The sequence below is a fragment of the Pogona vitticeps genome, chromosome 8 (assembly GCF_051106095.1).
Source record: "Pogona vitticeps strain Pit_001003342236 chromosome 8, PviZW2.1, whole genome shotgun sequence".
Classification (NCBI taxonomy): domain Eukaryota; kingdom Metazoa; phylum Chordata; class Lepidosauria; order Squamata; family Agamidae; genus Pogona; species Pogona vitticeps.
The window spans coordinates 2,992,540-3,014,328 of record NC_135790.1 but is presented as its reverse complement, the minus strand read 5'-3'; the positions used below and the strand labels follow the sequence as shown (position 1 = coordinate 3,014,328).

The 21,789-nt window shown below is 46.2% G+C and overlaps 1 protein-coding gene and 1 long non-coding RNA gene across 3 annotated transcripts in view; one reads left to right on the top strand and one right to left on the bottom strand.

Moving 5' to 3' along the window:
- The first annotated feature begins 4,952 nt into the window (after window positions 1–4,952).
- The window catches only part of LOC140701890 (uncharacterized), a 32,375-nt gene continuing 15,538 nt past the window's right edge, over window positions 4,953–21,789 (top strand). The window contains exons 1-2 of the long non-coding RNA XR_013538257.1: window positions 4,953–5,409; window positions 19,502–19,613. This is a non-coding gene — a long non-coding RNA (uncharacterized LOC140701890). The remainder of the gene's footprint in view (window positions 5,410–19,501; window positions 19,614–21,789) is intronic.
- Window positions 10,062–19,485, bottom strand: LOC110072226 (SH2 domain-containing protein 6). 2 transcript variants are annotated; one of them, XM_072979150.2, is made up of 10 exons: window positions 19,388–19,485; window positions 17,603–17,664; window positions 16,930–16,999; window positions 16,138–16,257; window positions 15,050–15,154; window positions 14,506–14,572; window positions 13,483–13,513; window positions 12,143–12,226; window positions 10,748–10,906; window positions 10,062–10,637 (listed from the first exon to the last, which is right to left on the bottom strand). In XM_072979150.2, exons 2-10 carry the CDS (start codon window positions 17,603–17,605, stop codon window positions 10,521–10,523), a joined length of 756 nt encoding a protein of 251 aa, XP_072835251.2. In that variant the 5' UTR covers window positions 17,606–17,664; window positions 19,388–19,485; the 3' UTR covers window positions 10,062–10,520. The 2 variants fall into 2 exon arrangements, with proteins under 2 accessions (XP_072835251.2, XP_072835252.2); XM_072979151.2 differs by lacking the exons at window positions 16,930–16,999; window positions 17,603–17,664; window positions 19,388–19,485 and adding an exon at window positions 16,699–16,906.

Here is a 21,789-nt window from a genome sequence, read left to right as displayed (position 1 = left end):
GCTGTTTATATACCGCCCCATAAGGCTTTAAAGCACTCTCTGAACCGTTTACAATTTAATTATGCAGTTTACACATCGTCCCACCCACCCCAGCAAACTGGGTATGAATTTACCAACCTTGGCCGGATGCTGTCAACCTTGGCCAGGGCTGAGTCAACCTTGAGCCAGCTACTTGAATTTATGGGATCAAACTCAGGTTGTGAGTAGAGTCTTCACTTCAGGACCGCCGTTTAACCACTGCACCCATGAGGCACATATAGTTGTACAAAAGAGGAGGGGAGGTTTGTTGAACAGGAAACAGAATCTGCAGCTTGCCTATACCTTTATGAGGACCAGCCCAAATGCCACAGAGGTATGCAAAGGCAGATTGCTCTTAGCAGCGCAATATGGAATGGAAAAGCAAGCCCCATTGCAGCTCAGTTCTGTACGAACTGCTCATGTTCTTGAGATAGTGCAGAAGAGAACTAATTGCTGTCCTTTTTCTTTTTACGTCTGCTCTTTGAATTTCCCCGACAGCAGAAGAGAGCTCGGAGGGGCTGCTGATCTGCCTCCTTGCCCCTAGAAAGCATTGAAAAGCCTGTCAGAAACCTGAAGCCTTAACCAGCCACTGGAATTGTGAGACTGTGTTAAAACTACAGATTTTGCAGTCACACCATGCGGCTTGATTTTTTAGACTCCCTGGAAACTCACACACATCTTGGGTGGTTTTTTTTTTTGGTCCTAATAAAAATATTGCCTAACTGAGATTTTCAGTCTGCCTGGACCAACACAGCTATCTTTGTTTCTGGGTGCTTGTGTGTATGTGTGTGGGGTTTTTTTTAATGTGCTTGTGTAACAGGTGATGGCTGCCAAATATCGTTCGTATTGGGAGGGTGATGGCTGTGTTCCAGTAGTCCCGGAGGGGACCTGTAATAACCCTGTGCGGAGGAGATCACGACAGCCTTACACATGTCAAAACGGAGGTATTTCAGCCGAGTCTGACAGTATAATAGCATAGAAGACGGTTCTGTGTCTCCAGGACCGTTTTGAGATCTCAGGACTCTGAAAAGGCAAATAATGAATTGCACCCAAATTCTTTGTTTAATCCGTTTAGCAGAAGAGCAATGGTTTCCAAAAACAAATTATTTGTAATTACTTCCTTTTTAGTTCAATGACGGATACATGTATCAGTTACATCATGGGGGCCATCTTATATTTTGATTGTCACATCATTAGAGAGAACTTATTTTTCAGTATAACCGTAACTCACGTTTAGAATAACTTTTATAGTTACTGGAGCGTACAGTCACCCTGTTTGGATGTGTTTGTATTATAGATTTTTCTTAAGAGTTAACTAAACCGCATCAACATCAGTGACCTTCAAAGAGCTACCGGTGCCTTTTATCCTTTGGCTAGCTGGCCCCAAAGTTACTTTTTCCTCTGGGTTGCCATGTGACCTGCTTAGATTTTGCCCAAATTCTCGGTCCCTTCGCCTGGATTCCCTTTTGAGAGTCTACTGGCCATTTCTAGATATTTCCTGGAACAGGCTCGGCTGGCGCCAACGCTCGAAGCATCTCGGAAGCTTAGCTTTTCCTGTGTACCGACAAACCCCCTCAGCAAAAGGAGGATTTGCCTTCCCCTCTCTTGTAATTGATTTTGCAGCGTTTAATAGGGTTAACGAAAGGCCATCTGCAGGAGATTTTCCACAGATAACCCACATCGTCACCAATTCATGGGCGGCACGGTGCGGAAAGCCAGAGCAGGAATGGCAGCCCCTCCACCCGTTCCCTGCCCGCCTTCCTTTTCGGTCCTGCTTCAATAAGCACACTCCAAGATGGCCTTTCAAACCGTTCGTTGCCATGACGACGTCTCTGGCCTAGCCAGCATGCGGATGCTTTGAAGCCCCAGGCAGGGGGCAATGGCCAAGGCTTGTTCGAACCTGCTTGCTGGAGAAACAGGGACTTACCCTGGGCATAAACCCAAAGAAACCAGAGGCTCAAGGAGCTGAGATTTGGAAAATGTGCAAATTCGGGGGTGGCGAGGAGGTCCCTGGCTCATTCCAGCAGGGTCGCTCCTGCTTAAATTTAAGCAGAAGCGAATGAAGCAATGTCTTTCTGGTAGTACCATGCAGGGGGTTCAATATCTAAATGGTGCAGAAATATATCTTTTTGGAATGTTTTTACCCTCCCTCTGTGTACTATTTTAGTTCAGTGCCAGGCAGCAAAAAGATGATCAGATTGAAAAAAACAACACAAAAGCTCAAAGCCATGTCGTCATTACACAACAAAGTGGAAACATGTATTAGACACATAAAATCAAACAATAAATGCAAGCTTTCGTAGATTAAATATCACTTTTTCAGGCATACACCAGTAACTTATGGGCAGTGCAGAAAGTTGCAGTGGTCCAGAAGTCTCTGGTAGAAATTAAAGGCTGGGGCGGCATAGCAGCTGACTAAGAATGAAAAATAGGTAGCAATACTCATCTATTGTAACATTTTTTGAAAGGGGAAACAGGGTATTTTGTTTCAGCACAAATGACAACGATTAAAGAGAAACAGACTGCACTGTGGCACTTCTGTATAAACCTGTATTTCAGTCTGGCAATGGGCTATGATCTGTGGAAGCTCACACTGAAAAAAACCCTGCTAATCTTTAAACCACCACAATATGTTTGCTTTTGTTTCTATTTTTGCTTCACTTCTGCCATTTGTGCTGTTATTGTTATCAGTCCTACAGTGTGGGATCAGGCGGCTTTCTCATTCACTGCAGGGCAGAGGTTGCAGAGAGAGAATCCTGCAAGGATTCGGTGTGACTGTTTTTATTCCAATTCTTCCTCTCCGCTGTCAACTTTTAAGGCCGGGGGGGCCTCCCAGGAACCCTCCCTTCTTGCCCGTTCAGCAAAATGTGATAGCAGCGAGGCTTCCCTGTGGAAGGCCGCACTGTAAAGGGACTATTCTGGTCTGGGAGGCTCGCCTCTGTGCTAAATTTTGCAGCTGTACAAAATGGGGAAGGAGCTTCCTTTCACCAGACGGAGGCTCTAAAATAGTAATGGTGTGAATGACAGTACGGGGTGGGATGCTACACTAGAGGCACTTTGAGAATGCAGAGCATCTGGGACTAAGGAGAACCCGCTTTCGAAAGGCCCCCAGTTCCTAGTATCAGTGACCGACAACATATCTGTTCTCCCTTTTCAGCCATAGTCCTACCATGCAGAGAACAAAAGTAGATCCTTGCCTTGAGTCTCAACTCCTCAAGACCATCTACATTTCTAAACAACCCCGAGTGTTTTAAACAACACATGTTTAAAATTTATAAACGGCTAAACATGTCAATGCTCTGCCAGACATACAAATCTGTTTACTTAAGGAAAAAGGTGATGGGCTTGACCTAGGATGATAACACTATCACAAAGTTATGTCAAGGTGGGATGGTTTTGTATGGTTTGGGCCATGGACCCAGCCAGGACAGCACCCTGTAGAGGAGGAAGAAAACATTGGAAAGGAATCAGAAGATGATGGAACACTTTCCTTACATAAATAAGCACATCATTTGGTGCTTGGAATTTTTAAAAATCTTGTATAAAATGTTGTACAAATCTTTAAAATAAGTAAAACTATACTAAAAACTGTGGTGCTGGAGGAGACTCTTGAGAGTCCCCTGGACTGCAAAGAGAACAAACCTATCCATTTTGAAGGAAATCCACCCTGAGAGCTCACTGGAAGGACAGATCCTGAAGCTGAGGCTCCAGTACTTTGGCCATCTCATGAGAAGAGAAGACTCCTTGGAAAAGACCTTGATGTTAGGAAAGTGTGACGGCAAGAGGAGAAGGGGACGACCGAGGATGAGATGGCTGGACAGTGTCACTGAAGCAACCAACATGAATTTTACCCATCTCCGGGAGGCAGTGGAAGACAGGAAGGCCCGGCGTGCTCTGGTCCATGGGGTGGGACTAAACGACTAAACAACAATAACACTAAAAACTACAAAAAAGTCCTGTTGTCTCCACAAGATCTACCTCATGGGGTTGTTATTGTGATGGTAAATTGAGGAGGAAAGCTATGCATACCCCCTTGAGCTATTATAATTATACTTAATCCATGAATGAATGAATCAATTATCTTCTTTTTGTTTCTTTCCTATTGCAAATGTGATGTCATTAGGGTCATTTTGACTTGGGTGGGGCAGATTTAAGCAAGGATGCTGTTCTGCAGTGAAATCACTCTCTCAGACTCTTCAACTCCTCAAGTTCCCCTTCCTGTACACTCTTTTCCTATTGATTTTACTTCGAATAAGCCTCTGTAACAACCTGCCCTTTTAATTTCTCATGATGGGACTGAAATATTCAGTTTTCTTGCATGTTATTTTTACTTTTGCATTTTACGGTATTATTTCCTGCTCTTTATTCAGATACCTTCCTAAAAATTAATCTATGGATGGATGGATGGATGGATGGATGGATGGATGGATGGATGGATGGATGGATGGATGGATGGATGGATGGATGGATGGATGGATGGATGGATGGATGGATGGATGGATGGATGGATGGGGAGAGAGGGAGAGGGTGGGAGGGAGAGAGATATGGATGGATGGATGGGGAAAGAGAGAGAGAGGGATGGATGGATGAATGAATGAGTAGAGAGAGAGTGGGAGAGAGAGAGATGGAGGGAGGGAGGGATGAAGAGATGGAGGGAGGGAGGGAGGGAGGGAGGGATGGAGAAGTATGGCATCTTTGGATTTGCTTATGCACAGGTGAGAGTTTCAGTGGTTGAACTGAGGCTCCTGGGAATGGATTCAAGGTGATCCTCCAAGAAAAGGAACTGATACCTGGGGCCTGAACCTCTGCAGGATCAAAAGGCTTGCAATGCTGTCCTCTGCGCAAAGAGGAGGAAGAATGGACAGAAATCACATGCTGGGAGCTTGCAATGGAGCTTGACCTTGGGCAAAGAGCCTTCTCTGAGTCATCAATTCCTGAGAACTCCTCCACTGCCCCCTCCCACTCCCACGCTTGGCTTAACCTGCTTTTTTGCTGAGTCGCTGCTCACCACTGCAAAGCCTCCCCACACACACACACTGTCCATCATGGACCTAGTCTGGAGGGAAGGGGAGCTGGAGCTCCTCAAGAGTAGGGTGCACAATCCTGTGGAAGGGAGAATCTGCTAGGCCAGCAAAACCTCGCTGCTGTTTTAAGGCATCTGGCCGTGGTCTGGTGAACAAGAAAAGGGCCCATTGTATGAGGATCTTACATTGCTTCCAGGGAACGTTGTGATTCGGGGGGGGGGGGGGCTACTGTGTTGTGATTCTGGGATTGTAACCAGCTAAAAGCTTGGGAAAAGTTCCCTTTTTTAAAGAGCGACCTTCCAGAATCTTCTAGCTGAGATGGTGAGTGGCCACGTCCTCCCGTGGGTTCCAAGAATTTGCCAAAGAGGTAACTTGTTCCATTCTCTAAATCCTGTTCGCATCCGTGTTTCTTTTTGGATTTCCATCTCTCTCCCTTCTCTCCCCTTCCAATCATTACCACCCGGAGGAAGAGGCTCTGGGAAATTAGAAAGCTTGCATGTGATTGCATTCTCCTAAAGACATTCATTGCCTGCCTGTAGAGGGCTTTTTTTGTCTTTTCGAGACCAGCACTTTCCCCTCTGACGCCATGAAGACTAGAAGAATAGCATTAAAATACCAATACATTAGTATTTAAATATATGCTCAGGGTTATCCGAAAGCTGACTTTTGCACTGGATGTCAGTGACTGACTCATGTCTTGTGCAAAAAAAAAGGGGGGGGGTTACTCTACCTCTCTTTTTTTCACTTCCTCATACATCCGTTTTCTTCCTGTCTAAGAAGAGTGACCATCTTTGCCACCCACGCTCACTCCTATTCTTCATAGCTGGCTAGAAAAAGGAGGATCATCCTCCTTCTCAGAGATGATGCAGTGGGAAAAGACTTTTTTACCAGTATGCCCTGTCATATGTGTGGAAGTCCATGTAAGCTTTTTCGGACCACTGGGTGGTCCGCCAACGGTGTACCAGTCTCCAAAGAGCATCTGGTCTTTCTCTTTCCTAACTCATTCTGTGTCCTCAACACACACACACACACACACACACACGCACACTTAGCTGCAACTTCATCTTCCTTGTTCTGCAGGTTGACGGTAGCCGTTGCTCAGGCAACAGCAGAGGTGCCCCATCAGATCCCATCTGGGGAGTTTGTTTGGGTTGGCAAGAAGCGGTCACAGAGAGCAAACTGTCACAGTGACACAGACTGTGTTCTCTTTCAGTGGCGGTCTTCCATCTCTCGATTTTTCACAGGGTTATGCAAATATTTTTAAGGAGGCTCCAGGCTGGCCCCATCCTGGCTGCCCTTCCCCAGGCAGGCAGGCAAAGACCATTCTCTTCCCGGAAGCCTTCCCTCAGTAACCAGATTGTTATGCATTGCTGCTTTGACTGGATTTTTAGTACAGTGGGGTCTTGACTTAAGAACGGCTTGAGTTAAGAACATTTTGACTTAAGAATCGCTCTCATAGGAAAATATTGACTTGACTTAAGTACTTAGATTTGAGTTATGAACTGAAAAAAACCCACGTGGGAGGCATAGAAAGTGCAAAATGTGAACTTTCAGTTAACTGTTGGCCAGTGAAAAGGGTGCCTGTCTGCTTCCTCACTCCTCCCAGCGTTTAGAGAGTGGATTGGGAGACAGTCTTCGGACTGCCTGGTACTGGACTGCCTGGACTGTATTTTCCCTGCCTTCCCTGAACCTTTCTTGACCTAAGAAAAAAAGAAACAAAATATCCCCCTCCAGTGGTCGAAGGCGGAATAGCAGCTTCCCATTAGTTTCTATGGACGGAAAAGAGCAGATACGGATCAAATGGTTTTCAATGCATTCCTATGGGAAATGCAGATTTGACTTGAGAACTTTTTGACTTGAGAACCGCCTTCCAATACGGATTAAGTTCTCAAGTCAAGACCCCACTGTACTACTTGTGTTTTCCATGTTCAAGTTTTCCATTTCTCAGAGTGACTTTTAAAAAATATATATATTATATGCTTATTGATCTTTGCCTTAATATTGCCTGTTAATTTATGTAAGATGCCTCCTTATTCATTGTTCGTAGTTTTAAATATCATCTTTGAACGACATTAACCACTATTGTATACTAATCATTTTCAACTTTAAATATTCATTGTTGTATGCCACCTCGGGTCCTTTTCAAGGAGAAAGGTGGGGTAAAAAAAATTCTAAATAAATAAATAAATAAATAAATAAATAAATAAATAAATAAATAAATAAATAATCCCTCCTACTCCCCTTACACCCCTCAAAAGCCCATAAAAACCCTCCTGTCATTTTGAACAGGTGAAAAAATCTCATTGACTAGCAACCGGGGCTGTTGTCACATACAATCATGAGGAAGGAAAAACACAAGTGACAAAAACGTACATATCCCTTTTCCTAGAAGACAACCTCCCCACCAAAAGAGGACACCGTGAAGAAAATATTTCCTTTCTGTCAAAAGGGCACCATCAGTCATAATGTATTTCCCATCATCTTGCAATAATAATTAAAAAGAGAGAGAAAGAACAGAAATAAATAAATACCTGGCCATCCTATTAGCCTGTGATTTCACCCAAGAGGACAAATAGCTTAAACAAAATTTATCTTCCAGTTTAACTTCATTTTGTGCACGAAATAAGGAAGTGAATCTTAATTCCATCGCATCTGCGCTATATAGGTGTATCAGTCAGGTGCTCCGCTCCAGCTGTCATGGCTCTTGAGAAGTATACCTGGGTGATGTGTATTTAGAATTCCTTGCTAGAGAGACCTCTACTGCAATGCTTTCAGCTGCATCAGATTAATTGCAGTAAATCAAGTCAATCTCAGAAATCTGTGGGATAGGCTGTGGAAGAGAGATCAAACTGACCGTGCTATTATTATCCAAACTGCAGCCACATAAATGATCACGTGTCCACAGAGAAAGGGAAAGGAAGTCATACTTGGTGTTCCCTGGAACAGAGGTCGATCTTTTTTTCATGCCCAATGTGGGAAAAGTGCTAAGATTGGTCAATAAATAAGAAACCCAATAAATCGAATCATGATTAGACCCATCTCTGATTTACTTACATTTGTCCCTGGCTTGGAACATTTGGGAAGTCCTCTATTAAAGATGACGGGTCCTCAGGCCATTTCCAACCTATGGTGACCCTAATGGGCTTTTCACCTATGCAAGATCTTTAAAGGCTGGCTGACCAGTGGCACCACTCTGTGAATTCCCATTACTAAGTGGATATCTGAACCCAGCTTTCCCCGAGCCGTCGTCTGGCACTCCATGCCTGGCATCAAAGTGGCTTTTTTTCCAGTGTGCACACGTGTACGAGAAAAATCTCCTCCTTTTTCACTCCCAGGCACTGAGAATTAGACATTCTACCTCACCAAAAATAACAGCCGGTTTGCCCCTGTGATCCCTACCACGCAGGCGTTATTTCCCCTGCTTCTTTTCCAAACAGGTAAGGAGCAACAGGATTTAACGTGAGCAACAAAAGAAACTTCTCCACACGCTTGTGATGGTCCCTTTTCGCAGCCCGCACAAAACGAGAAGAGACCCTGCTTCTCTCCCAAACCTTCGGTACAGATCAGAGGAAAGCTGTCGAGTCCCATCACCTGGCTCCTTAGATGTTAGATCTCGGGACAATGAGGTTGGGAGTGGGTGGATTTTGATCTGAGAAAATGTATTTTACAGGCACATTGGAGTGCGTATGCACCTGAGCACGGAGTTCCCCCCTCTCTCTTTGCAGACTGTGGGTGCTCCCGACTGTGTTTCCACCAGCATTCACCCAGTGGTAGGGTTAACCCAGATTTTAACTCCAGCCATTTAATAATTTCCCAAGGCAGTGATTATCTTTGTTGTTGTCTGTTTGTTTTTGTGGAAGTTTAGTTCACGCTGGCTACATTGAACTCCACAAAATAATAACCACCTTCGAATGGCAGAGCTAGAAGGGATTCTGTAGATCATCAAGTCCAGTCCATCAGGGAGACCCGGTGGGGAATTGAACTCCCAACCTTTAGCTCCTTGGCCAGATACCTAAACTACTGAGCTGTCCAGAAGTTCAGATCTGAGAGTATGCTACCCCCACCCTCATCCACAGTCCTTTGCAGCTTGGCCAAGATTTCTGGGGTTCACTCTTCAGTTCTACACTTTGCTGTCCCTGAACATCTTATCCTTTGGGTTGCTTATGTTGTCACCCTCGCCCTACAATTACAGGTGCACTCCTGCTGTTCCGCATCCTAAAATATGTGGGGCTAAATTATAACTCCCAGAATCCCCAAACCATCCTGGCCGTAGCAGTTTTGGCACCCGGGACCCCGCGGACTTTTAGGTTAAGCTTGAGCGACATAAGATTGGTGCACGCGTAGAAAGGTGGGAGAAAGAGAGAACATTTGGGGCTGAGCGGGGGGTGATGGCCCTGTTCATTTGGCTCCCAGCCGACCGGCTTTGCCCTTCCTTCTGCTCAGGGAGGAACAGCTGGCGTGGGCGGATGCCAGGGTATGGAATAATGCCTATTTCTAGCAAGACATACCGATGGGCGAAGGCACACACCTTGCCAGCAGCAAAGTTTTGCAATCACTAAGTTTCAGCAGCTTATCTCGAAGCCCCCGATTGCTGTGGCCTAATTATGATGCTGGCTGCCAAGCTTTGAATGCTACACCCTGTTAAACGTGTCCTTGCGGCGAACTCGATGACTTTTTTTCAGATGTGCATTGGGCAACCTTCCGCTCAAACAAACGGTCTTTAACTTCCGAGGTTGTGTATGTGGTCACTTCAAAACAACCCTTATGGCTAGCCGAAAGCTCAGTTTGGGCTGGAGTTCCCCAGTCCTGCTGACCGTGTCTGCCTGAGAAGAGACTGGGAGGAATTTCATTTTTTGTGTGTTTCTTGCCTGTTCAGATCCCTGTCTTCATGTCTCCACCGAGTGGCCAGTTGGTGTTAGTTGAATCACTCTTTCGGATTATCAGTCTGCCTATAAACTTCGTAATCTAAGCATGCAAAATTTCAAAGAAGACAGAATCATCATCTCGTGCCATGAGGAATTCTTACAAATTCAGACCGTCGAGAATTTATTGGTTGCCGTGTGTTCGGAAACACATCGTGCGGTGATGACTGCAGATAACTACTAGCCTTTTTCTATGGCTGTTGCTATTATGTGCTGTCAACTCATTCCCACGGGCCTTACTTTAGTATAGTCCGTTGCAACTAGAGTAAGCCCATTTGAATCAATGAAACTTATGGAGGAGTTGACTCATCAAATCTCTATTGATGCAATGGACCTATTCTAGTGTAACTTCCTGCACTAATTAACAGGATTGTGGCCATGAGTCTGACATGTTCCTCTGGAAGGATAGCAAGAATTGCACATAAAGAACTTTCAGCACAATTTTAGGGCCCTGTGCATCGGTCCAGACAAAACAATGAAGCAGTCCAGGGGTGACGTTCATTCCCCTCCCCCCCCAAGCACAGCTGTCTGCTGTCTGGATAGCCATGAACCCAAGTCATGGCTTCACTGGAAACAACAAACAGGTTTGCTCCTTGGCAGAAGTGTTGCCATCGATCAATACCAGGGGACGCTCTGTGTAGTTCTGGATGATGCTGGGGATACTGTTGAACAGCTAGGAAAGAAAAGAGGATGGAGAAAAAGTCAGTTACTCTCCATGTATATATTTGTTTAAATGGCATAACATATTTTTTTAGCAGAAAGCACACAAGGTCCCCTTCCCACCTCCTTGTGAGTCTTGCCATCCTTGCCCAGCATGTACTGAGAGGTGCCCTCCAGATAGCGGATGGGGATGTTGTAGACGTGATTCTTGTAAAACACGGCCAGCGTGAAGGGTTGGTTCCAGCCGTGGCGTGAGCTTCGCCTCACCAAGTAAGCGCTATCCTGCCACAAAGGAAGAGAGGAGGAAGGCTTATGTGAAAGTGGGGGGGGGGGCATTTCCAGACTATGGACCATCCAGGTAGCTTCCATCCCTCAGAATTGTTCACAGCTCAAACTTATACACTTTGGCGGTTCCAGATTTCCCACCATGGCCATCGAGGTGCTTCTGGAATGCCTGCAAGTAGAACACCAAGCGCTGCAGCCCCCTCCATTTCAAGGTCCCCCAGCGACAGCTATTCAAGGGCAATCCTCCTCTGATACTGGAGATTACACGGCCATCCAGTCTCTTGAGAGCTTTATCCTCCATGAATTTGCTTCCTTTTTAAAAGCCATTTGAGTTGGAATCTAGCCCTCGTGTTTGCAAAACAAGAGCCTGACAATTTAAAGACAAGCCCTTTGGGAAGTCATAGGGGTTGCAGTAAGTTGGAAGTGGCTGGGTGGTAGCTAACAACAATAACCATGTCTTTTCCCCTGGCCCTTTTCCCCCAAACTAAGGAGTCTCAGGTAAAACCTGTATTGAAGGCATAATCTCTGGCTCCCCCTAGTGGCCAGTTCTGATAAATATACCCTGGAAATATAAGTATTTCTGGGGGGGTTTGTTTGATATTTTCAGCCAGCAGATAAATGAACCAGCAGGTACTGATCCTGCAGACCGTGGGGTCCTACTGTACAGTGACCAGAAATGTACACAGGATCTGGTAACCATGCAGAGTCAAGGTCCTGTCTCCATCTCTATCATCCTTTACATCTGTCTTCCCAAGCTGGCTGCTTTCTTTTCTCGTGGTGCAGCACCTTTGAGTCTCATGTCAATGGGCAAGCCAGACGAGTGCCAATTCAGTCGCCAGGCCACTTGGTCTGACGGCAGCCTGCCAGGTGGGTTGGCAGGGTGGCTCCAAAATGCAAAAAGGTATCTAACATCTTCCTGGAATGGCAGATGTTTTATTTATGGCTGTAAAACAAAGCGGTTGGTGGACAAAGCAAAATAATCATATGCCATCAAGTAAATTCGGGCTCACAGTGACCCTTTTCAGGGTTTTCCAGGGAGAGAAGACTCAGAAGTGCTTTCCCATTCCCTTCCTCTAGGGGGAGCCCTGGGACTGTGCAGCTTGCCCAAGGCTACCCAGGCTGGCTCTTCTGCCTGGAGGCACAAGTGGGGAATCGAACTCCCAGCCTCTGGCCCCACAGCCAGACATCAAAACCACTGAGCTATCCAGCCAGCCGGAAGACAAATGTGCCTACCTTATTAAACTGGAGAAGGGTAGCCTCTGCTGTATGCCGGTCACAGCTGCCTGCATACCAAGGCTTGTTTTCCATGTCAGAATCCTGGAGGGATATAACCGGGATGAAGGGGCCATTGACGACACAATGAGTCACAAAAGCACATTCCCCCCCCCCCCTACACGGACCAAAGGGATGGTTACATTCATCATCACTCAATACTCAACCTGTCGGTCCAGCAGGGCTGGTCTTATTGTTTGGGTGGATGAGATGCCGTTCAACTAACCCTCAACCAGCAGCACGTGCAAAGTGTCCTTAGACCTTGCAAAGAGGCAACGGGAGAGCCAACCAGCAAACCTCCATTCCACCACCCCGACTGACCCCCATCCTTAGCCCAAGTGGACCTTATCTGCCACTGAGGTCCCTTCTCAGATGTCAGTACAAGAGCCGGGATGACCATAGAAGGACATCTGGCCTCCATGCTGGGTGTCCACACAGAACGAGCGAGTGATGCAAGAGTGGCTCACGCTAACAAAATGGTCCAAGAGAAAGGAATGCTCTAAGAACTGATTAAAGAGTGCTCTCAAAATGCAACTGTTTCCTTCGTTATTTACTTGAACATTTTCTGAAAGCTAATTACTCAAAGTGATCTTACAAATCTGAGGGGCAAAGGGGAGACTACCATCGCCAGTCTGGGATGGTTGTGCATCACACCCGTCCCCACAGATAGCCTCGTGCAACCGTGGTTAAACTGCAAGACTGCAGTCAAGACTCTGCTCATGATTCTTATTATTGTATTAACCCATTTAGGCATTAGATGTCGTACAGCTGATCTTAACCAAACGTCCAAGGAACAATACAATAGGGGTAACTATACAAATAGCTTATTCTCTTTTCCGGAGGTGAATTGGATATCTCAATGAGTTTAATGAGCACATCTTGGACTTTCTGGTGTCCTTGGCCAAAATCTTGTTGTGCTGTTCCGCCTGAGCACTGGGACTGGCATCATCACCATCATCTTCAAAACCACTCCATTGCACAACCGAGTGAGAATCTCTTCGTTGTAAAACATAAGGCGCTGAAGTCCATGAAATAAAATTAAGTCAATCTGGCTTTTAAAATCTCTCCTTTGATGCTCACTGTGCTGTTTTTAATTATTTTATTGTTCTGTTTGGTTTTAGTGATATTTGTTTGCCCCCTGGAGCTCCTTTGTGTTTTTCTCTCTCGTTAAAGTGAAAGCGCAGGATAACATGCTAAGATTACATGAATTATATAAATTAATGCCCAACACCCCCCATAGGTCTCCATTATAGTCACTGGTCCCACCCCCACCCCCATGCTGTCTTATGTTTTCCACTCACCGGTTGTGCTCCAGGTGGCAGGATCTTTGACCTAACAGTGCAGAGAAAGCGGGGGGGGGGGGGGGGAGTCAGATCAGAGTAAAGTACCGTCCGCATGGCAAAGGGTTCGGGTCTAAAAAGTCCCATGTGAACCACAAAGAAGAGGATCTTGGACTGTCTGAGCATCTTCCGTAGGTGAGAAAGGACCACCAGCTTAGTAAAAGCCTTGTTGAGTTGGCCAGCCATGGTTGCAGAGCACTGGCACTCCCATGGTGATGTGGAGTGGATTGAATCATTGTCTCCATCCTGTGGCTTTCCGGGATTTCAAGCATGGGGGAGCACCACACTTGGGATCTCCTGGATGGTGGCCTCTCTTTCCTAGCTCAGAGTAGCCATTTTGGGGCTTTGAGCTCCAGCGCTCACCTGTGAAACGCTGGCTGTGGCTCCTTTAAGCCGTGACGGAAGCGATCATCTGAAGGGACAAAGCTTGGAGTGCAGACACCCTCTCCCACTGCCTCCTTTCTAACCAGCTCTGCTCAGAGCTGTCTGTGGGTCCTGCCGCTCTGCTCAGCTTCCCAGATTCCTCCCTGCTGACTCTCACCGGAACAGGATAAGAACTGGGGAAAGTTATGTTTCTAGTACACCCCCCCAAGAATCTCCTGGTCGTCGTGGCCATGTTGCCTGGGGGATTCTGGGATTTGTAGTCTACCAAATTTAATGTTTCCGAGCTACAGACACACATGTCTGAAAGAGTGATGCTAAAGTAATACTTTGCTTACCAACAACCTGTTGCACGTCTGACCCCTTCTAGCATCAAGGTGAGAAATGCACCTAAGGAAATCTTTGCCCTTCCCAGAAAAGAATTTCACACGGCAGTCATTTTGGGATCAGGGCAGATCTAGAAGGCCTCATGGAATCTGGATCCACGAAGCTGGAACCATGGTGTTAGATTCCCCCAAACTGTTTGTTTTGATGTATTTCTAGATAGCGAGAGGTCCCTTCCTTCCCTGTATTGCTTCTTGGGAGGGGTGGAAACTCACTCACTTGGGTGGCTTCAAAGAAGAAGCTGGAGGTGAACAAGGAAGACCTCTGGAAGGTGCAGAGGCTGGAACTGGGGGAAAGAAAGACAAGAGAAGGATCAGTCTTAAGAAAAGATTGACATCTCTCTCTCTCTCTCTCTCGGGTCACTCTGTTTCCCGCCAATGGGTTATAATAAATCCTTGTGCCATGGAGAAGAAATTGGTCGACTCCACATCAGATCATTCCTCCATCAGCCCCAAGATTATTTAACCCAGTTCTGTAGCAGAGTTGAGCTTCCGGATGATGGTTCCGAATGCCTGCCTGGGAATTCTGGAGCTCATCGTTCAAAACCATACATCTCCACACCTCGGTTGCCCATCCTCAGTGGCAACAGCTCAGCCAGGAGTGCAGGCAGAGAGGTCTTTCTGGTGTCCTCCTGCTCTTGGGCCCTTTTCATTACAGGGATCAGACCTGGGACATTCTCCATGAAAGGCGTAAGGGTCAACCTTCCTCTATGGCCCTTGCCTATCATTGTTGTGCAGCAGAGGATACAAGATCGTGGCCTTACCTGTGCTGGGCTCACATTCCAAATAGATGGGCTCTCCGTGGGACTCTTCCTTTGTGCTCGGTGGGATCTTAGCTGCTTTGTCATCTTTCAGAGCCAGGAAAGGATCTGCAAAAAGATTTTTAAAAAACCCAACAAACCAAAACACACAAGAACGAACAGCCAAAGAGCAATATGTGTTCCCAAGGCAGCCAAACGTGATGGGAAAAGGAGGAAGAGAGGGGTACTGGGAGGGCAAAGAGTATCAGGATGCACTCTTAGAGTGCGACAACATTAACAAATAATGTGGGGATTGTTCTTCGTTTGGGATGGTCTGATTCATATTATTTCCCATTGACTGCATAACATATGAGTCAATGCAGAACATCCTGGAGCTTTCCCCCCACCCGATCCATACTCTTTCCCTCTGCCACTGGGACTTCTCCTTTTTTAAAAAAAAGAAGAACCAAATCATTTTGCATCTGCTTAGGCGTTGTGATTGCTTGAGTCGATGCAACGAGGGACCAGAAGGTGGCTCTCCCAGCTTCCTAGGTTTAGGGTGCTGAGAGAGGAAGCAAAGGAGCGTCATCAGTTCCCCTCAGCCAATCACTCTTTGTTTCCAAATTGTTGTTTGTTTGTATTCGTTTGTCTGAATCCTCGGTGCCAGTGCTGGTGTATTAGACCAGCTAGAGACAAACATGTGTCCGTAAGTAAGGAGGAAATCAGCCACCAGTCCTTGTTTGCAGCTTGTTAAGGTAGCTCTGTGGTTGCTGGGCTTTCTGCAAATCTAGATGACTGCATTATAGCCACCTTAACAAGGTGTGAATAAGTTCAGACTGGCAATTTATTCTGCTCTCTCTGCTGACTCCTGTGTGGTCTGCGAATGCCAATCCAAGGTGCCACTTCACAACATAATTTTCATGCTGTGTAGTCACACCCTAAGTCTATCCCAATTAGACTATCAGTTCATTTCATCTTGTCATGATCGTACATGCCCGGCTGCAGATCCCCAGGGTCCCCAGTGGAGGAGAATATTTTGCCTTCCTCTCTAGCCAAATGGGGGCAGCCGTGGGGGGGGGCAGAAGAATCCCAGTAGCTACGACTCTACACACCTCTGCTTATGGGAGCTTTTGCTTGGGATCCGGAGGCTGGTATGACTGGCAGGGACACCCTGCGGGCTGCGAGCGGAAGAGGTGGCGGCTGGGAGACCTTTGCCAATCCCTTTTTCAGAGCTGTAAAGAGAAGAATGTAAAACACACGAAGCAGGGCGCCTTGTTCTACAGCACAGCGACGGAATAAAAAGGGCACGTTAGAAGCTACAATGAGGACAGGGCCCTTCCACCAAACTGCATCTGGACAGGCTGTGCTTTAAAGGGAACCCTTTAAATGCAACGCAAGAGTCCAGAATGAGAGCCGTCTGCGACGCAAGGCCACAGGGTGGAGATCAGTCCTATTCAGGGCGCCTTCCTTCCAGCCGGCCAGCTACCCGGCCGCCCTGTCCCTCTCCGGGGCGCTCTGTTCCATTCTGCATAACCCCAGCAGTCAATAGAGCCGCCTGTACCTGCTAGCAAAGGAAAGGATTCAGTGGGGTTTTAGGACAGGCACCTCCATCCGAAAGGATTTGCTTTCTGTAGAAAGCCTTGGATTTCTGAAAGAATGCCTCCCTCTTATACCTTGAGGTCCACCCTGGCGCAGGTGTTTCTGGCCCCATGCAGGGGGAAAACACAAAGACATCCCATTCTCGTACAGCGTTCTTCAGCTACAGCTGTTCTCTAACCAGAAGGTGGAAATGGCTGCACATTTTTGTTCAGCCGGGTGTTGGCTGTGCAAACGATGCCTCTTCATTCACACCGGCCCCTTTCCTTGGCAAAACTGTCAGCCCTTCGTTGGCTCTTTTCTCTGACCTCTCTCAAGCGCTTGGAAGTTGAATGGCTCTTCCTGGTTGTCTTCATCTGCTCCGCATTTCAGCTGGAACTGCAGAAGATAAAGAGATGAGGGCGTGTTGATTAATGTTTAACATCCATCACATGACATACATTGGCTGAACAGGCATGGAGTTGAATACTTCCTTTTACGTACATTTCTCCTTTCCTGGTAAACATTTAAGGGGTGCTTCCGGGCAAGTGCTTTTCTTGTGCAACCATCCAGCTATATTTAGGGAATTTTACAAAGGCACCAATGCCACCTCTCTCTCTCTCTCTCTCTCTCTCTCTCTCTCTCTCGGTTCCTTCTTACCCCTGCAGCTTCAGAAGTCCTGCTTTACAGTTGTAAAAAAGGACCTACACGAAATGTGTATCTGAGCATGTACAGAGTGCCTAGAAGAGGTCATTTAAAAAAAATCTGACAGAAATTAGCTGCCTCTACATCTTTTTAAGAAGAAAGCCAGGGTAAAAAACAAACAAATAAATACATAGAAAATATTTTTAAAAAATGAATTCTTGTGAAGAGTAAAACAATCCCCTTATCAGGTTGACATGGTTTTTATTTACATTCTGGATACTGGGCAAGGGCATGAAATTCTGGCTTTCTGCAACCTTACAGACAAGGCAGATAGTAAAAAAAAAAACAACCACTCACCATTGAGGGCTTGGGCTGTAGGAGATTGTTTGGCTCAGAGAAGCGCCTCAGGGGCGGGTGATCTAAGGACAGAGAAACGTGGAAGCTTCATCTGCTGAGCCCTGGTCACCCGTGATCCTCCGCGGTCAACACACCTCACCAAATGTTTCAGATTCTTACACATCCATGAACCAAAACAACTGCCATCCTAGTTGGGGGCAGTTTTCATTATTGGTGCCAAAGGAAGGAAGGAAGGAAGGAAGGAAGGAAGGAAGGAAGGAAGGAAATTTTTAACAATTAAAAACTCACACATCTGGAAAGTGTCTATGAGGCCAACCTGAAGTATCTCTCTCTTTGGCAGGTGAGCAGAAAAAATACGTAGTTTCTCCTTCTCAAGCCCAAAAACAGAGCAAATGATGATTCCCTATTTTCAACTGATACACAAGGCTGGCCCTGCTCTGGCAGGGTGGTCGCCTTTGGCGATGGCACACTGGGGGTTGGTGAATCCACTGCCTCTGCCTCGCAGTTCCACTGTTGTGTCCAGGAGGGCCCTCATTGCTCTGCTCTTAGTTGCTTCTAAAACCCATCAGTTGAGCTTTGTGGAGGAGCCAGACGGTCCCTAATTTGTAGGGTCGCTAAAACACAAATGCCACTCGGCACAATGACAGGCCGACAGTGAAGAGGAAAGGAGCGAGAGCTTTAGGGTGGCCGCTTCTTCGACTCCTCATCTGGCGATGGGCATCTCCTTGCCCATGTGTTGAGGGGCAGAGCTTTGCCTGTTGACTCGGGTGCTGAAAAAGCTTGCAGGGCTCCTGCTAGTAATGCTAGGGCATGGCCCTCTGGAAGCCTCCTGGGTTTTCTGAGCCACTTTGCCAACCTCCACTAACTGACCCCTTTCACTTCCAAAATCCTGGAAGGTCTTGTCCATAGGGCTGTTGCTTAGCAAATCTGGAACTTGAGAGCATCCATGAACAACAACAGGATCCTCTACATTCCCAGCTCATCTGCCTTGCCAACCCCCTTTTCACAGCTTGTGGCAGGGTGTGAATGGTCTGGTCTGATCACATAGGGTCAAACTAGACATTACAAGCAGTGGTTGAAATACCGTTGCTTAGACTAGTAGGCTGTCGCTAGAGTAAGCCCACTGAATCACTAGGACGCAGGGGCAGATAAGTTTGGAACTATCTACAAGAGCATGATGCACAGCCTTAAAGATGACAACGTATCATTGAAAATGTGCTGTTTGTTTTTTGTTTTGTATTCTTAATGTTCAATTAAAAATATCACCTGCTCCTGCATTGTATTGTTTCTATGACCATGCAGCCTTTTCTTGATTCTTCCAAATCCCCGCTGATACAACGGGCCAATTCTAGTTGTGACTACTCCAATCACTAGGATTGCAGCTAGAAGGTCATTAGAAGCTGGAATCATGTTAATGTTCCAGACCCGCAATTGCAGAACCCGGGCCCATGTTTAGCCTGCCTTGATCACTCCCAAAATAAAGCAAGCCAGTTTGGAAACGAAGGGATGTGTGAAACATGTAACACTGATGCTCTGAGAATCAGATGTCTTCCAACACTTAATGATTTCGGCGTCTGAATGATGAGTTCTCTATAATGTACAGATTGCAGGAGATCCCAAGGTTACCTTATCAACCCTGTTTAACAGAGATTCACAGGGAGATGAACATTTTTCAACTTTGAAAAAGCTCATTTAGCAGCAGCAGGCAGGGGAAACCCTAAACCTTTTTATGTAGTGGTTGGAAAACCCACATTAAACGAGTACCCAGCACTTCTGTCGCCTTACCAATATAGATGGCCTCTATTGCCTCCTGCTGGTTGGTTGCAGCAATTTTTTTGTTCTGTGCTTCACTTGGTGGGACTTCATAGGTGTACTCTTCATCCTCTTTTTCCTCTCCAGGACCGCTCTTCTGTGACTAAAGCAATGGCAGGAGGAAACCAGGTGATGTTCTGATGGTCTCCAATGCAAATGCGGTGGCAGAGAACCTCTCGGAAAAGGCTGCAACTCACTGGTAAATCACCTGCTTTGCAGGCAGAAGCACGCCGGTTTGATCCCTAGCATTTCCAAGTAAGGGCTGGGAAATTCCCCTCTCTAAAGCCTTGGGAAGTCTCTGCTGAACAATGGAAGTCAGCTTTCCACAAGCTATTGCCAAGGGCTGTGCCAGGAGGGAAGCATGGGATTTGTAGTCCAACACCAAGTTAAAGAAAGCTAGATGGTGTGACTTGGTTGGCAACATCTTTCTCTACCGCTCATAGTTGGGGAAGGGTTGAAACTCAGCAGCAAAGAACCCGATTTATTGGCAAAAGGGTCCAGATTCAACACCTGATTTTTCTAGATAGGGCGGAGCCTCCTGCCCTCCTCCTGCCCAAGCTGTCTAACATTACTTGGATAGTTTGTCCACTTCTGAGTATTGTTTACTAGGTAGACAGTACTCAGAAGTGGTTCAGGGTGCATCACAGGACAGTGCAGCTGGCCCAAGGCCACCCAGGCTGGCTCTTCTCCCTGGAGGCTCAGTGGGGAATCGAACTCCCAACCTCTGGCTTTGCAGCTAGAGACCTCAACCACTAACTTACACAGCCAGCACATTGCACATGGATGCTGCTTCATAAATATAGTTTTAGTGCAAATGCATTTTAATACATTTTGAATTGCTCTTTAATACTTTTATCCAGTTACTTTTGTTTGGTAGGCTCACAAAAACAGCAGTGATGACATGTCATAGATCTACTGCCTAGTTCTGAGACGCTGGACTGATTTCTGTAGGCAGCACCGAGATAGAGTTAGGAGCTTCCTAGAGAAACTGACAGCGAAATCCTGAATTTGATCAGAGCTTTGGTAAATCAACAGGAAGGCCTGCTCCTGAAGCAGGTGGCAAAGAGAAAAGCCAGGGCTTCATTTTAATGTTGGGATAAAGTTGGGCCAAGGTTAGTAGCCGGTCATGAAAGAGCGGAAGGTGCACTATAGTAACATTATGGGGAAAATATGTGAAGGAGCGTATAAGGGGTTAAGGAAACAGGAATGGCACAAAGCAGGAACGCTGGGGACTGGATGGGCATGGAGACGACTTACCGCCTGCTGCTGTTTCTCTGAAACAGAAAGAAAAGCTTTCTGTGAGCTGAATTTAGCTATTCAAGAGCCCCCATCAACCGAGCTTGTCTTACCAAGTGACCTCAAGAGACCTGGGGATTTAGAATGTGGGGCAGAGTGAGAATGGTACCTTCACAGCACCTTGAAGGTACCACAGCCCACACACCCCACCTCCTGACCAAGAGGAGTCTCCCAGAGATGGGTGGAGGCCAGTGACTGATGCCACGGTCTCATTTGTGAAAAGCAAAAAACCATCATAAAGGTTCTGGCAGAATAGTGACCCTCTGCTTACCTGGGCGCTTTGGAGGGACCGGGGGGCCTTGGGACCTTTGACAAAGCAAAGAAAGGAGAAGAAGACGAATTGATTCTGAGGCTCCGTGAGATGAGACGCAGCAGTGTGCAATTTTACTGTGGAATTAACCTCTCCACTTTGCAGGCATTTATGGGTTTTCCATGGGTGTTTCCCTACAGAGTGCTCTGGCAGCTCACAATTCACCGGCCCAGTTTAGCTATTTCACCCAGCTTTCCTTACCAGATTCTCTTTATATAGATAAAAGCAAAACAGAAATAAAAAGTGAAGTAAAACACAAAAACATGTGTTTAAACTTTTTAAAAAAAGATTAAATGTTTTAAAAGACTAACTTTTATATATATATTTTTAACGTGAGCTTTTGTGGACAAGTCCATGGACTTTACTTAAAGCCCCCTTCCCTGCTAATGTTCAAGTATAAACCCCAAAAATCAAGTAGAAGCAGCTACTCACGGGCTTTTGTTCTTTCCAAATATGTTCTGCAAAGAGAATAAACAAACTGAAGTCAAACTGAAGCCCAAATCCACCTCTACAGCATTTAAATGTGGGATTTCCCTTTTCCAACTGCCATTTCGTAGAATACCAGATTTGTACATAGGATGGTGTTTGCCCGTTTGGAACCAAAAGATCAACTCCCAAAATTAGAAACAGTGGTTGCTAACGAGAAGGACTTATCGGAGGTACAGTACATGAATCTTTAAAAAGGGGGAAGAAAAGCATCCATGAAAATCCACACTTGGAATAATTACATAGCCCTAAAGATGCTATAATACTTTTGCTTCAAGTTTGT

Bases quoted from the DNA above. Each gene is read 5' to 3' on its own strand.
- LOC110072226 (XM_072979150.2), bottom strand. The intron at 12,227-13,482 runs GTGAGTGGAAAA...ATATCCCTCCAG, and splicing joins TGCCACCTGGAGCACAACCG to GATTCTGACATGGAAAACAA. The intron at 10,638-10,747 runs GTGGGAAGGGGA...TTTCTTTCCTAG, and splicing joins ATGGCAAGACTCACAAGGAG to CTGTTCAACAGTATCCCCAG.